This window comes from Hipposideros armiger, unplaced genomic scaffold, assembly GCF_001890085.2.
Source record: "Hipposideros armiger isolate ML-2016 unplaced genomic scaffold, ASM189008v1 scaffold_78, whole genome shotgun sequence".
NCBI classification, from domain to species: domain Eukaryota; kingdom Metazoa; phylum Chordata; class Mammalia; order Chiroptera; family Hipposideridae; genus Hipposideros; species Hipposideros armiger.
Genome location: NW_017731428.1, coordinates 4,162,189 through 4,177,891, shown reverse-complemented (window position 1 = coordinate 4,177,891; position 15,703 = coordinate 4,162,189). Strand labels below are relative to the sequence as shown.

The 15,703-nt window shown below is 41.3% G+C and overlaps 3 protein-coding genes across 11 annotated transcripts in view; 2 read left to right on the top strand and 1 right to left on the bottom strand.

Moving 5' to 3' along the window:
- RNF139 (ring finger protein 139) overlaps positions 1-4,285 on the top strand; it is a 39,188-nt gene extending 34,903 nt beyond the window's left edge. The window contains exon 2 of the mRNA XM_019643435.1: positions 4,169-4,285. Coding sequence (XP_019498980.1) covers positions 4,169-4,263 — 95 coding nt within the window. The 3' untranslated portion in view covers positions 4,264-4,285. The remainder of the gene's footprint in view (positions 1-4,168) is intronic.
- TATDN1 (TatD DNase domain containing 1) overlaps positions 1-10,115 on the bottom strand; it is a 28,463-nt gene extending 18,348 nt beyond the window's left edge. For 3 of the 9 annotated variants that reach the window (XR_002124104.1, XM_019643438.1, XM_019643440.1), the window contains exons 1-3: positions 9,946-10,115; positions 4,298-4,363; positions 2,368-2,417 (exon numbers count right to left, since the gene is read on the bottom strand). Coding sequence is in view for 7 of the 9 variants with exons in the window: in XM_019643438.1 (XP_019498983.1) it covers positions 2,368-2,417; positions 4,298-4,363; positions 9,946-10,096 (267 nt within the window). In the remaining 2 variants the exon portion in view is untranslated. Of the gene's footprint in view, positions 1-2,367; positions 2,418-4,297; positions 4,364-7,182; positions 7,616-9,778; positions 9,917-9,945 lie in introns of those variants that run through there. The other 6 variants (XM_019643443.1, XM_019643441.1, XM_019643444.1 and 3 more) reach the window with 6 other exon arrangements.
- NDUFB9 (NADH:ubiquinone oxidoreductase subunit B9) lies at positions 10,054-14,622 on the top strand. Its single transcript, XM_019643447.1, has 4 exons — positions 10,054-10,195; positions 11,006-11,198; positions 11,814-11,927; positions 14,395-14,622. The coding sequence occupies exons 1-4, from the start codon at positions 10,095-10,097 to the stop codon at positions 14,524-14,526; spliced, it is 540 nt and encodes a 179-aa protein (XP_019498992.1). The 5' UTR covers positions 10,054-10,094; the 3' UTR covers positions 14,527-14,622.
- The last annotated feature ends 1,081 nt before the right edge of the window (positions 14,623-15,703 follow it).

Sequence of the window (15,703 nt, the reverse complement as noted above, 5' to 3'; positions counted from 1 at the left end):
AGCTTGGGTCAGGAATCAAACTGGCTACCCTGTTGGTCAGAGCTTGCACTCTTGAGCGAGCTCTTAACCAACTGAGCCACTCGGCTGGCCCTCTCTCTGCCCTTTTCACTGTCGCTCGGTCATGTCATGCGTGTGCAGTGAAGAATTCCAGAGGCCACATGGTGTGTAATAAATATCACGACAGACTAACGGCAGAAACAGTATTCAACGTTCAGCAGTCTTCTATTAAGCCAGATATTAAAGAGGTGTAAAAAAATGTAAAACAATTCCACTCGTGCACTAAATTGTTTGATTTGTAAAATACTAATTTTTCATAAAAGTATGCTATTTATGTGATATAATGATTTGTCATTTTTAAATGAATTAATAGATATTTAAGTTTTTTCTGCTTTACTTTCGATACCATGTATTAGATAAAACCCACATAAAACAAAAGCTCTTTGGGACCATCAATATTACTAAAAAATATAAAGGCGCTCTGAGACTAAGAGTTTGAGAGCTGGGTTAATTGGTTAATAGTGTGTACTGATGAATTCTTTGTAGAGAAATATATGGCTCCTGGCAAAGAAGCATACTTCTAGAGACAGCTGTTAGGGTCCACTGGCTGTTGGAACACCAGCTTTGCAAATCTGTTAAAAGGAAAATGCCACCAAAGTGCTATGTGTTGATGGTGACTATTGAGGCAGTGCCGTCTAAGTGCACATTCTTTTACAGAAGGAACTGAAGCACTAAGATGCATATTTTTAAAAGCATACTTCAAGAGTTTCATTGAGCTAAAATGAAGAACTCATTCTAGGTACATACCTAAAGAGAAAACATACAAAGCACAGGAGGGAGTACAAATGATAAACAGACATTTTCACATAGCAACTTAAACGTGTAACATGATAGACACTAGTATCTATCAGGTAACCCATAGCCATAATTAAATCCTCAACTGCCTATAAAACATAGGGTATAAGATTATTAACAAAAATATTAGGAAAACCTTGTTTACTAATACTACCTAATTCTTTAATACAAGACCAGATGCCCAAATTCAGAAATTCAATTATGTAAAATAGTTTCTGATCAAGTTTACCTTTTATTTTATCTGTAACTTTTCCAAATAGATGAAAAAAGTTAAGAGCAAGACTAGAGGACATAATTTCATCTCCCATGTTGATAAGATGATGGCAGCTTCCACCATAAACATAACAGAGGTTGTTTATTTTATGCCCAATACAATACCAAGTGCTTTCCATTCCATTTTTATTTAACCCTCACAACAACTCTATTAATTAGGTACTATTATCATTCTCCAAGTGCAGACAAGAAAACTGAAGTCTACAGTGATGAAGCACCCAGGTTACAAAGCTATGAAGAATGAAGCTGGGGTTTGAAGTCAGGTTTGAAATTCCATAACCTAACTTCCAACCACTACAATTACCTGCAAGATACTGAATTAAATTTCAATTTGGAACCAGGTCTAAGTACATTTCACTTCAGTCCTGTCATTCCTAAGTCTGTGTGTGTGTGTGACTAGAAATGTTAAGCTTGAACTATTCATGGCTAACACATGAAAATTTAGGAGCTTGGTATTTTTCAGTCTGCATTTGAAAGCATTTCATAAAATGATTTACCAAGCAGAGAATGACTACACAATGAGAAATTAACGTAACTGTTAACCTTTCTTATTACAATAACATACAATTTTACAGTTGTAGACAGAACTCATTTAGTCAGCAGTCACTTCTTAAAACGAAGTTATTTAACTTAGAAGCAGTAGCCACCAAGTGCCCTGATACCACAACGAAATTTAACCTTATTTCTTGTGAGTACTAACTTGCTATTTAAAAAAAAAATCTATTCAAAGAATTTGACACTGAACTAATATTCATTTGCTCAGAACTCTCTAAAAAGTAGTAGGAATTTTCCCAATAATTAAATTATTATAGTTATTTGAAATGGTATACCCATACTATAAAAACTAGACTTGGTGACAGATTCATGTCTTTTTGATTGCTTAACTCCTAGGTAAGTGCTAAAGTATGTTATAAAATGTAGTAAAGAGTTGCCTCTTCAGAAGCCTGATAATTCAGATAGGTTTAAAAAAAAATTGCAGACACTCTGCCATTACCACGTTTCTGATCATATGGGAGGACTACCCATGAGGTCTGCGTCATTTAAACAGAATCATTTAAACTGCTCTGAACAGAATATGTTGATATATTTTATTTCATTACCTTGCTAATATTACATATTGACAATATAGTCTCAAAAAATGCCAATTGTGGCATTGGCTCTTTCCCTTCTATTCTGCAGTATTTTAACCAAAATTTAGTTTAAAAAAAAAAAATCTCAAGAGTAACAAAAACTAGATGTTACCTTTTTAACACCAACTTGGACAGCTCTCTGTATTACATCCTGTAAGTCATCTGTAAAAGATGAATGAATGCTGCAGTAAGGAAACCTGGTCAATAAAAATCCATTTAGCTACAGAATCACATTTACTAAATCAAAATCAAATTAATACTGTTTAATGAGTACTTTCTTATAATAGAGCTAGTGGTAACCTTAAAAAAAAAAAAAGGAAAGAAATCTGTATAAAGCAGACTAGATGAAGAAGTATCCTTTTAATTGTATTTTTACTCTGCTGACTGAAAGGAAAAGTGACAAAAATCAGGAGGTTCAAAAATAGATGAATTTGCTCACTACAATTTAAGTCACTAGCTTTGAATTTCAAACTTGTTGGTACTGTATTTTATTTAAAACATAAAAGACAAGCATTAAGATTATTTTTACTAGGGGTTTTCAGAGCACATCTGCAGTGCCTCCAAAAACATGACATAATATCTATTTATAAATTTTAGTCAATGCTGTATTTCTATCATTACCATTCCCATTGAGGAAAGAGAATTTCCCTGACAGTTGTTTTTGCTCTTTCCCAAAATTCATTGTAAAGTAACAATACACTTTTCTGGAGAGATGGACAGCAATTACTAAGCTCTGAGAGATAAATGGATAGCAAAATTAAACAGTTATGTCATAAAAATCTATTTCTTAGTTTCATATTTAAGCATCATAGTAAATATATTGGAATTCAATTACTGTTACTTCTAGAGTAGCAATAATATTTATTTTAGACAAAAAATAATCAATTTAGTGAACTTAGAAACTAAGTAGGGCAACCAGTTTTGCTAGTTACTATAAACTAGAGTAATACTGATACTGTTCATTATAAAATTTACTTCACAAGCACACGTATACAAACCTAGAGTTAGAAAGTATGTAATCTATTAAGTGCCATAAAGACAAGAAAAGCAGACTAATTTATTTAGTAGTTGAACTGTACTATGTAAGTAACACAAAGACCTCAGCTAAACTTCTAAATGAAGTAGAAAAGGAAGTTTTGAGGTAAGGTTTATGAAAGCTAACATTTACCTTTCTTCATCTAACACTCCCTTTTACCTTTCTTCATCTAACACTCCCTATATTTAGAGCTTTCACTTAGTATCACCTAAAGGCCGAGTAAGATTAGCTTCTGGCTGAACTTGATGAAATGTGCAATTTCACATCATCTGGAACCACAAAACCAAATTTTCCTGTTTGCATTTACATAATCACAAGTACAGTAATTTTTTGAGGCAATATTCACAGGCTAATTTATTGGAAAAATTCTGCTTTTAAGAATTTGTCACCATCATTTCCTGCTTAGTCACCTGACATAATAAACTTTTAAAATTCACTGGATATGATAAATATAAGCCATTTTGCATTTGGCTAAGATTCCCACCAATCTTTGAGGCACTCCTCTTCCCACCTGTGTATACTGTAGGCATCTAGGATCTAGTAGGTCTCACTGGAAAGGGGGAAAGCAAGACAGGGAGGATGGACTGCAGTGCCACCTCCTAAATCACTGGCCACTGAGTCACCCAGCTGAAAATGTTTCCAAAAATCTAGACATACTGACTTTAATTATGTGTCCCACTGTTCAATTGCTTAAAAGACTAAACATCAACTATGTTTGACTTTTGTACATATGGTTTATTTAAAGTTCTATATTCAAAATTATAAACTTCTTAGGATAAGAAGCACATGATTAACACTTTGTTATAATAGGTACTTTATAAATGTTCATGATCACGGTTTACCAACATGGCTTATATGTGTTTCACTTTGTTTACAGTTTTATCCAAGATGCATAAGTCCTTTAATATTTCAGTTTTAAGAGTGGATTATGCTTTTCAAGATCTCCTTGAGGAAAAGGATTTATCTTCATAAAGAAACTATTTACCTTAATAAAAGAAACATTTACCTTGATGCTTTTGAACCCCCCTATAAATTCCTCTGAACATAGGATCTGTCAAGTTGATACCAATATCTGTGGGAAGCAAAAATAAAATGATAAATCATCAAGAATGTCTACTTGAACTTCTACTTTAAATAAAAGCTCCTGTTACAAAACTTCATTCACACGTTCATTCACTCAAACAAACTGAGTGCCTACAGCTTGTCAGTTCCTGTGCTAGACACCTGGTGATGAGTAAGAGATGAATACAAGATGAGTAAGAGAGAATTCCTGCTGTTAAGAAACTTGTGGCAGAATTGGGAAGGAAGACCTATTGGAAGATAATTAAGAAATATTACAATTAGACACTGGCGCTGTGGGACAAAGAAGAGGAAAACCTAACCTAGTCTGGTAGCTGGCCCAGCAGCGGCTTCCAGAAAGAAGGGATCCCTAAACTGAACCTTCAAGGATGAGTCCGAGTTAACGAGGAAAAGGGAAATTGTAGGCAGGAGGAGAAGCAGGAGCAAAGCATCCGGGGTGCGAAACAGCACAATGATCGTGGGGAACTGCAGGCCCTTCTAGCTGCTGGAGAAAGGTGTAGGGAAGAGAACGGCCAGACTCAGCTATCAAGAAGCAATGATGGCTTTTAAGCAGAGGAGTAAGCAGAGGAATGAGATGTCAGGAAGGCATCTCACTCTGGAGTCTTTGTGGCGAGTACAATTCGAAGGGAGCAACTGGAAATAGGCAAAAGCTCGTATTTCCAATGAAGAGAACCTGAATTGGGGTAACGCCAGTGAAGATGCAGAAAGGAGAATAAATGATCTCCTTTATTCATCAAATACTTACGAAGACCGACTCTGTGCCAAGCACTATGTAAGGAGTTAGGGCACACAGAAATGAGTAAGACCCAACACTTGGTCCCTGCCTTCCAGAAATTTACAGTCTATATGGGAACTACAAATATAATTTGTGATTAATAAGCTAGACTGTAGGCAACACGAGGCAAGAAATGTTTATCTCCATTGCTGTAGCCCTAGAAAGTGGCACAATGGTTGTGTGAAAAATAATATAAATGGAGGCATTTCAAAATGGAGTCAGAGCTCCCAATCCAGAGGAACTGCCTTGCACGTCTTATCCCTCAAACCTCTGGAATATTTCAACTGCAGAAAAGAACCTGTGGGCTGGGCCACATAACACTGTATTCCAAACAACTGTTCACAAAGCTAACAGCAAAGCAGACATCCTGACTACGGGACTGAAAATTAAACATACTTTAGAATTAGAACCACTGTGTTTTGCTAAAGAATAACTTAGCTTACTTATACCTATAGAAATTCCTTCCTTCTATTTATGTAATTATTCCCCTTCCCTTTCTCATAAATTTCTTTGCCTTCACCTCTTAATCAGAACAGTATTTGGGTTTCTGCCTGAATCAGTGCTTTCCAGAATTGTGATTCTTTTTTATCTCAAATAAACGCTTGTTGCCTCTAACCTTGCCTTTTTATTTCAAGGTTAGCAGCACATAGTGAGAGTTCTATACACATTCAATCTGCCAATAATTATGTACATGGGCACACAAAGAAGGGGCAATAGATAGCACTTTTGGCAATGTGATGAGAAAAGCTTCACAAAAGAGGTCAATCTTGAAGAAAGCTACAGCTCACAAGCTGACGAGTGGAAAGGGCATTGTGCATACGGCTGTGTGCAGTACACACTGTATCTGAAGACTGGAAGAAACACCTTGAGCCTGTAGAGCAGTGGTTCTCAATGGACAGCCATTCTGCACCCCTATCTTCTTCTAACCCTCCCGCCCCAAATTTAGCAACATCTGTATTCATTTTTAGTTGTCACAAATGAGAAGCGCTACTAGCACCTAGGCTTAAGGCTGTAGATGCTGCTAAATATCCTACAAAGCACAGGCTAGCCTCTCACAACAAAGAATTATCCAGCCCCAAATATCAAATGCTATTCCCAGTAAGTGCTGCTGTAGAAAACAAGGGAACATGGGGAATAACAAGATGTGAAGTCAGATTGTGATGGCCATGGGCAATAACATGTCGCCCTTATTTAAAATACACACCAGTTAGCTTTCAGCGCTAGGAGAATCTCCAAGTTCATGGTGGTGGGGGCTGCTGCCTACCAATAGACCCCCACATTTTTTCTGCTGAGTTTCAGCCTCTTAGCATGTTCTCCCTTACATTTCTGCCAAGCTGGTCCTCAGTCAGCTCTGTTGCTTCAGCAGTAAGACAGACCTTGCAAGGTGAATGGGCGTTTGGATAAGTCAATCAAGAGATGGTGGGAAGAGTATTACAGGCATTTGAAACAGCAAGAGAAAGGCACAATGCCGAAAACTTCAAAGATATTTGGCCAACAGCACATATGTTAATGGTGGGTGGGAGATGAATTCACAACGGGTACCATTTAGAGGTTGTTAATAAACAAACATCATTGAATACCAAAATATAGGGGTTTTTCAGTGGAATGGCCCAGATCACAAGAAATGAGCATGCACTTTTTTTTTATAAGGAAAGGAAATTAGATAGGGAAGGGGGCAGGCTGAGAAAGGAAACCAAGGGAAGAGAGGAGAGTTCTGCCTAGAAGAATCCTTGCCAGGGGTCAGTCTAGCATCCACCATTGATGATCATTAGCACAAAAACCATGTGCATTTGCACCTCTTCTGCCCAATTCCCCTTTGTGCACCAAGAGATTAGAATTTTTCCAAAGCAATCTTTTCCTAGAAAACAAAGTGAAAAACAAAAAACAAAAAGCAAGCAAATTTAGTAAGTAAACTTTATGACAGTAATTTAAAAAGTGAATTGAAGATTAGCTTGGAGGTTCAATTTATGAAGCTTTTCCAAGTCTTTGTCTCAACCCTAACAGGAATGGATGCTAAAACGTTCTTCAGTGCTTACCCTGAGGCAGACACCAGTTGAGGCCAATTTCAGGTGGTACCACTTCCTCTGGGAACCTACCTCTTCCTGATGTGGATCAGTCCTTCAGGCCCTAGGTCACACTGTACTTCAAAGATCTATATTCAGCTTTGGACGCAGGTGAGCCTTGGAATTTTGGATATCCTGCAGTGGTTCAGGCACCAGTTTCTTCCCTTTTCTGCAAGTCTCTTGTGACTTAGGGCCCTAAGTCCTTTTCTTTCTGACATATAGTCTGTCTGAAGTGTATTCCTCAGCCTGTTGTTAGAGCTGCTTTCTATCCTTTGATGAAAAGCTGCTTCACCTTGGTTCAGAACATGCTACCCCAAAATAAGCTTTGGCATACTGGTAATTTTGAGCTGAAGGTACTTGAGAATTAGCAGGTGCAGGGCAGGCTCTTTGATCTCCCCTCTTCCACCTAAAAGCAGGTCATAAGATTTCCCATGAGAAAGGTGCCCTCCCTGTACCAGGAAGAGAACATTATCACCAGAGATTGAAAGTCAAAGCCAAAACATATATGTACAAACAAACTCCAAATAACCCTTACTTTCCATTAGTTTCCCCTTATATTTCCTAGTCACTGTCCCACAATTTACACAATTTGAGCCCCTTTGTCTTATCACATTCCCACTTAAGCTTTTGGGCTTAACAGTTTCTGTGGGTCTTCATTTTCCTTTTGAAGACACCCATGTATACGAAAAAGTCAAATCCGTAAGTTTTTCTCCTGTTAACCTGTCTTATGTCAATTTAATTCTTAGGCCCAGCTATAGAACCTAAGAGGGTTTCCTCCCCTCCAGAGGCAAATATCTTCTTTTTCTGTGATTCACTTCTGTTTCCTCAAAGAAGTTCTCCTTTATACTGGATGGCCTCTGTGCCTCCCACGCCCCACCCACCTACTCACCAGCACACCTGCAGGGTGACTATTAACAATACAGAGGGGCCAAAGAAAGTTCGAAATGATCCTCTAAAAGTATTCAATCTGTGAGCAAGTTCCAAGAAGCACAATACAATGGAGGACTTGCAGGTAAGGAAAGAGAATAAGCTTTGAAGTCAGAATTCCTGGCATTGATGAGCTGAGTGACTTTGGGCAAATCAGTAGGCCTCTGAGCATCTGTTTCCTCACTAGGAGGGTGGGCACAAAATTTCTCCTTTCAAGGATGAAATGTAGCTCAAACTGGAAAATGAATGTGAAAGCATTTTGCAAATTAAAAGCCCTGTCAAATGTAATTATTTTTACTGAGCACAGCATAAATTCTGTAACATGCCAACAACAAATGGAATTTTAGTCAACATTAGCTATACAGACATACCTCATTTTATTGAGCTTCACAGATGTTGCATGTTTTACCACCTGAAGGCAAAGGCCTTCTGCCAGAAAAAGATTATGCCTCGCTTTACTGCAATGGTTTGGAACCGAACCCACAATATCTCTGAGGACACCTGTACTATCATACTACCTTAAGTGGTTAATGCTCCCAATCCAAGAATGCACTATTAAGTAGCCAAATGTAAGTCAATCTGTTTAAACTTAAAGACTTATGCTACAATCATGAGAAAAAGGCCAGTCAAAATCCTATTTAACTTGTTCAAAATGTTCCAATCTGTAACAAGGGATAGTATCTTTTAAATTAAAAAGTCCCAATCAGAAGTATGTCTATTAGCAATAAACTTTAAAAAAAAAAGTAAATAATATAGGACCATCAATCTAGCCAGCTCCAACCAAAGACAATAAACAACTTGAAAAACTAAGAAAGTGAGAAGAGGAGTAAGAGAGAATGACTAGAAGTAGAAAAAAGGCAAAGTGGAAAATTACTACTTCTGATTAGGGAGGAAAATTGAGAATTCATATATTTCATGCCATGTCGCCTTACATGAATCAGCAATGTTTCTTTTCCATTTATTTTTTTTAAAGCTGACTTTACTGTTACAAATTAATTCCGGTACTAATGAGTTTTAGTTTTCAAAACAAAATAAGAGTGGAAAACATGTTTGCAACGAAAAGAAAACCACATCTCCAAACCGATAACCTCACTGTTTAGGCTTAGTGAATCACGTCATATCACTGTCACCTACGATCTAGGGATACTAAAGGGCAGCAAATACGGCATTTAAAATTGTTTTTGACTTACTTAACCTTTAGCTATAACTTGAAGTTTACAGGAAATACAGGAGATTGGAGAACAATCTAGACACCACCACACAGCATATAGACAAACCCAGAAAAAGAGGACGTCTGTGGCACAATTAGCCAAGAGGCTCCCCTCTAAACCCAGAAAGACTAAGCTCAGCGAGACACCCGCGTCCCAATCCCAGTTCTCACAATGCCCCCCCGTCACGTCTTCCTAAGTGCCTGGTAGTAACTAATCTGACCCCTCTGGTTCCTGTGGCCAAAGCCGTCCTCCTCTAGGCCACGGAGAAGGAAAAGGGGGCGGAGGTGCACCGTGGGATGGAGGGGAATATAATGACTGGCCTTTTTTGAATTGGTTTTGCTCCCTTTTCTCTTGTCATTGAATACAACACAGATGTATGAGGAGCATACATCATAACCATACCGCTCGAGAATCTTTAGAAATAAGCACACCTTGCAAGCCAGCACCTACATGCACCAGAACATCACCGGCGCCCGTTCCCACCGAAAGCCCTTTCAACCTTCCAAAAGCCGGAGAGCTCATCCCGAGTCCTCTGGCCGCGGCGAGCGACGCCCCGATGGTCAGAAAAGCCCGAGAACCGAGAAAACACCTTACATACCCACGAACTTGAAGCGACTCATGACTACGGCCCGGGGCTCCTCACCGGCGGAAGCGGAAGTGGCCGCCCGTAAGCCCGCCCTTCCGGCGGCCCCGCCCCCTAGCCGTTTCCCAGGCGCCCTCGCGGCCGCTGAAGGTGAGGCGGCCGTCATGTCGGTTTCGGCGACGGCGGCCTACCTGACCCACCAGCAGAAGGTGTTGCGGCTGTATAAGCGAGCGCTGCGACACTTGGAGTCGTGGTGCATCCACAGGTTCGGGAGAGGGGGCTCCAGGGCGCGGGGAGGTGACCCTGGGCCCCCCCCCCAGGGTGGCTGAGAGGCCCCGGGGGACCGCGCATCTCAAGGACTTCGGGGACGCAGTGGGAAGGCGTCCCCTCTCCCCACATGAGCCCTCCCATAGACCCTGGTTCAAGTCCAGACGGAGCCGCCCGTGGCTTGCGAGACCTTGAAGAGTTGCTTCCCTGGGTTGAGCCTCAGTGTCCTGTTAAGGACGACGGACTCAGGATCCGGCGCTCGCTAAATAAATAGCTTTCTTCCTAGTAACGTAGTTGACAATAGGTGCATTATTTTCTTTAGTCGTCCCAACAAATGTGGGAATTAGGGACTGTTTAGCCTTATTTTATGGATGAGGAAATATCGGCGTGGGGAGGAACTTGCTCAAGGCCCTCCAGCTGGTAAACAAATGGTCGAGCCAGGATTAAAACTCAGGTGTCTTTTTAAGTCCAAAACATCATCCTTCTCCCACCGTTCCCATAAGCTTTCCTGTTTTTACAGTAGCGTCTCCAGTCCTTTTTATTGCCTTCACCTCCCACACAATTTCCTTTTTCCTCTCTCGATCCATCTGAGACTAGTCTTAGAGCGTAGTCTTAAATACAGATATTTTTTTTTTCCGTGACCTCCATGCAATGCAAGGTGGGGTGACAACCCAAATGTGTGACTGCCAGGCCTCCACCCCCTTATCAGAACCCCCAAACCTCGTGCCGGGAGAAGCGCTCAAAACTGAGTAGGCCTAGAAGGGTAGCTGGTTATCATTTCTAATCTCCAGCGTCATTTTGGTTTAAGGGACAAATACCGGTACTTTGCTTGTTTGATGAGAGCCCGGTTTGAAGAACATAAGAATGAGAAGGATATGGTGAAGGCCACCCGGCTGCTGAGGGAGGCGGAGGAAGAATTCTGGTACAACCAGCATCCTCAGCCGTACATCTTCCCTGACTCTCCGGGGGGCACCTCCTATGAGAGGTACGAGTGTTACAAGGTAGGTGCGCACTGCAGGGGCGGCCGCCTTCTGGGAGGTGGGCGTTGCTGCTCCGGGTCCAAACTTGCCCTTTTAGGAGCAGCTAGGAGGTTGCTTTCCTGAGACCGTTGTAGGTAATTTTCTTTAGGTTTCAGTTTTCTCTCTCCCAGAGGACGTTAGGACTTTTCTTTCTGCGTTCAGCTCCAAGGTCTTGCAGTATCTTTTTGGCACAGTACAGTGTTAAATGACTTGGCAAATAACCCATCTTTGGATCTTAAAGTAACCCGCTTTGAATTGGTGCTGAGTATTTCTGGGAAAGTCTAGGTAAAGACATCCAAAGAACATAAGCCCACCCTGGATACTTAGAGAACATGGGTAGGGGAGGAATGGTGCCCGGTCTTTCTTGGACTGACGGTGCTGGTTTTCAGCCCTAGGCTATTTTACTCTAAGGCATTCTCCTTTTCGTTGGTCCCTGCTTGTCCTCTGCCAGTCATTGCTTAGTGTCAGAAACAGCCTGATACTTGCCATGATTATGAAAAATGCACCTTGAGTGTTGTCTCCTGTCCCCCGAGCAGGCCCTTCATTGGCATGTAAATGTGCACTGTGGAATGACGCCATGTTTTCCTCTCCTGACAGGTTCCCGAGTGGTGCTTAGATTACTGGCATCCTTCCGAGAAGGCAATGTATCCTGATTACTTTGCCAAGAGAGAGCAGTGGAAGAAGCTGCGGAGAGAAAGCTGGGAGCGAGAAGTGAGTCTTACCTGCATTTTACCACGTAGCCCGGTCCTCCTGGTCCACACCTGGAAGGAGCTCAGGTTATGTTCCCCACTGGACAGGGGGCCAGAGTCCAGTTTTAAGGAACTCTGGCCCCTTGCCTCTCAGATATACTTTGTTTCTAAGTGTCTTAAATGTAATATTTACAGCCATCTTACAAATAAGTCACAGTGTGTTCCCTGGTCTTCTGGGTTTTCTGGTCTCTAATTTTGCTTCTCCCCCCCTCCTTCTCAGTCCTTTGCCTCACCTTGCTATAGCCTACTGTCCCTTTACCTTTCTCTCCACCAGTACCTTGGACACTTTTCACTCATCTTTTGATGTCTGATTTACATTTTTATTTTATTTATTTATTTTTTTAGCTGAGCCATCCTGCCACCTGTTGGCAGCTTAGCGGCAGCTCAGCTCGGGCCGGGCATTGAACCGCTGTTGCTCAGAGCTCACACTCTTGAGCGAGCTCTTAACCAACTGAGCCACTCGGCCGGCCCTGATTTACATTTTTAAAAGCTCAATCTTGCTGTAGTGTGAAGCATATATTGGAAAGGGTACGGTTAGGAGGGGAGAGACCAATTTGATGTTATTGCAGTTTCGTCAAAAGATTATGGCAGCCAGCAATGGCTGGCGAGCGACTGCCTCACCCGGGAAGAGTGCAATGATAATACCAACATGGGCCAGTGAAGCGACGTCCTCCACAACTAGACTGAAGAACAAAAGGACAGCAACTTGTCTGTTCCCCTTCCCCCAATTCCCCAATAAAATCTTAAAAAAAAAAAAAATTTATGGCAGCCGGCACTAGGGTGGATGCAGTGACTGTGGAGGGAAGTAGATTCAGGATACTGTTTGGAAGATGTGAAGATTGATTGGATGTGTGTGTGGGGGGGTGGTGAGGGACAGGGAGGACTCAAGAATAATTTCCAGGTTCTAAGCTTTAGTATCTGGAATTTGGTGATAGTGTTTATTGAGGCAGGGAGAATGTGTGTGTGTGTGTGTGTGTGTGTGTGTGTGTGTGTGTGTGTGTGTGTGTGGTGGGGGGGGGGGACAGGCATCAGAGGGACAATCAGGTGTTTGGTTTGAAGTGTTAAATTTAAGAATGTTAAATTTGAGAGTGTTGTGAGACATCAGGTGCCGCTATCAGTAGGTGACTTTGGATGTAGGAATCTGGACCTCAGGAGAAATTTGAGCTTGAAATAGAAATCTGTAAGTTAACCATTGTTCTAAGAGCTGCGGAAATGGATGAAATTCTCAAGAGAGAACAGAGAGAAAAAGTCGCAGGAGTTCCCATTTGTAGAGGTCAGGAAAAGGAGACCAAGGAGCCTCCGGCACAGAGTCCAGGAGAAAGTGTTTCAGGCCTGCCCGGGGCCGAGTCATCGCTATAGGAAGGGCGTTAGTGGTCTTGACTAGAACCTTTTCTGGAGGATTTAATCGCACTGATAATAGTGAGCAGAAAGCGAGGAAGAGAAGACAGGAGGCGGAGATGATTCTTGAGATGTTTTGCTAAGAACAGTAATTGGAGGCCAAGGGATTCTTTTCTTTTAAGAGAAAAAATAATGATGCATATATGCTGATTAGAGGATATGGGGTGAGGGAGAAGTTGATGAGAGATGAAATAGATAAACAAGGAAGTTTTTGAGAAGAGGTATGGAGTCCTGACCCTGCATGGAAGCCTTTGTCTCAGCATTTGGAAACTCTAGATGTATTAATTTATTCATGGAGAGCAGTGGGTTCATGCTGCAGTTGGTCACTCTGATAACCTCTTCTCCACAAAACCTTCCTCCATTTCCTCTTCTCTCTTCCACATTATTAAACAACACATGTGCTTGTGGCTCAGGTCAGTCACGATCCAGAATTGATTTTTCCGGAGGAGGCTTCATAAAGGAAAACTGGGTCTCTGAGGGTCCTCCTCTGCTAGGCCCATCATCATCTCAGAGACCCCTGGAACTGGGAGTAGTCGGGCAACATCAGGCAGAACTGAGCATGTTTTTACAAGTGATTTCATATTACTTCTTGTCCTGGTTGCTATGGGGGGGATGGGGAGGGCTTTAAAATTAGCATCCCTGATGTACGTGAATGGAGGTTTTTTAATGGTGCTTTGGGAGAACACTTAGCTGAGACACAAAAATAAATGTATTTTTGTGGGAGCAACAAGTAGTGGGGGGGGGGCATAACAGGGAATTGGAATGGTTTTGGTTAATGAATAAGAAGTGGGCTGGGAAAGGCTTTCTCAGCTTTATTTTAAGAATAGGAAAAGCTTTAAGGAGAACATTGTTTTTGAGTTTAAGTGTGGGTATAAAAAAAGTCAGTATATATAGAAAACACATTCAGTCGTGAGGATCAGCTAGTGTGTAATATGACACAATCGGAACAAGTGAAGATTGCTCTTCACTGCAGCAGGTTGCACAGGCAGGCTGGCTCCTTTTCTAATCATTCCTTCCTTGACCCCTTCCAGGTAAAGCAACTGCAGGCGGAAACCCCGGCTGGTGGTCCCCGCACTGAAGCTTTGCCTCCGGCCCGCAAGGAAGGTGATTTGCCCCCACTGTGGTGGTATGTTGTGACCAGGCCCCGGGAGCGGCCCATGTAGAGAGAGGAAGACACCTCACCAGTCATGCTTGCAAGTGAAATACATTACAGAAAATATACACACTTGCCCTAATAAAAGTAACTCAACGTGGTGGTATGACTGATGTGTTCCATGTGAGCATTAACATGACACCAAATGACTGTGCCACTGTCTTAACCAGTTTTCTTAAGAAAAGTATGTGGCATGCAGTCAAATGTGTTTTCTCCCCCATTGAGTCACAGATAGCACATGTTGTCAATAAGGGACAACAGTGCAGCAGAACCAGACAAGATTCACTGTGGATTGAGGTGAACAAACTCTAGTTGAAGGCTTAATTAGCTATCATGCCTGGAAGGAAGACGAAGCCGAGAGGGATGCTCATATTGAGGACTTGAGATACCCTCCTGGTTTTCTAAAGATGCCACTGGTGGAATTTTAGTCTTGATTAAAGGTCAACTTTCTCTAACAAGCACATGTTCATCAAATAAACCTGGAGTTTATAAAGTTCTCTCAGGAGTGGAGGTTTGATGGGTGGGGTTAAAGGGTCCAATCTGGGATAAAACTTTTGTGGTGCGTATTTTGGAGGCAGTTTTCCAGCTTTGCTTCCTCTACTGTAGCTTGGATTATCCGCAGACTCAGAGGTCAGGGTATAGCAGGACTCTTCAAATAATGTTTGAAGAAGTTTCTTTCAAAGATAAAGCCATTTTAAAAGCTGTCAACCAAACCAGGCCAAATCAAGAACCTTCAGTTCTTGATAATTCAGTGGAATTACATTCAAACAATTAGCTCAGGCAACTAGTGTTCTTGGGGCTCAACTCAACACAAAGATAATGTTTTGTGAGTTTGCTAAGTAAGCTCAATCTGAGTCTCAGTCCATCTAACATTTGACGAAGACCTCAACTGAATTTTAATAAGACTTGAAATACAGACTTTTTTTTCCTAGTGGTTCTTTATTTATAATGTAGGCTGAAGCAATTGTTACAAGGTAGAAGGGAGACACATTACACAATTGTTATTTATACAAGTTTAGAACAAAAAACTGCACAGGGAGAGGTCAACTCTCAGTACAAACTAGCAACTAAACCACAATGATTTACCTTTAGAAACGATTTCTTTATTTTTAGCTGTGACACTGCTTTTACAATATGCAAAAACACAAACAGAACTACCCAAGGTGTTTTGTCACATTCTTTCTACA

What these genes read in the sequence shown, in the direction of transcription:
- NDUFB9 (XM_019643447.1), top strand. Translation starts at nt 10,095, where the DNA reads ATGTCGGTTTCGGCGACGGCGGCCTACCTGACCCACCAGCAGAAGGTG. An exon ending in GAGTCGTGGTGCATCCACAG is followed by an intron (nt 10,196 to 11,005) that starts GTTCGGGAGAGG and finishes TTTTGGTTTAAG; the next exon opens with GGACAAATACCGGTACTTTG. An exon ending in AGAGGTACGAGTGTTACAAG is followed by an intron (nt 11,199 to 11,813) that starts GTAGGTGCGCAC and finishes CTCTCCTGACAG; the next exon opens with GTTCCCGAGTGGTGCTTAGA.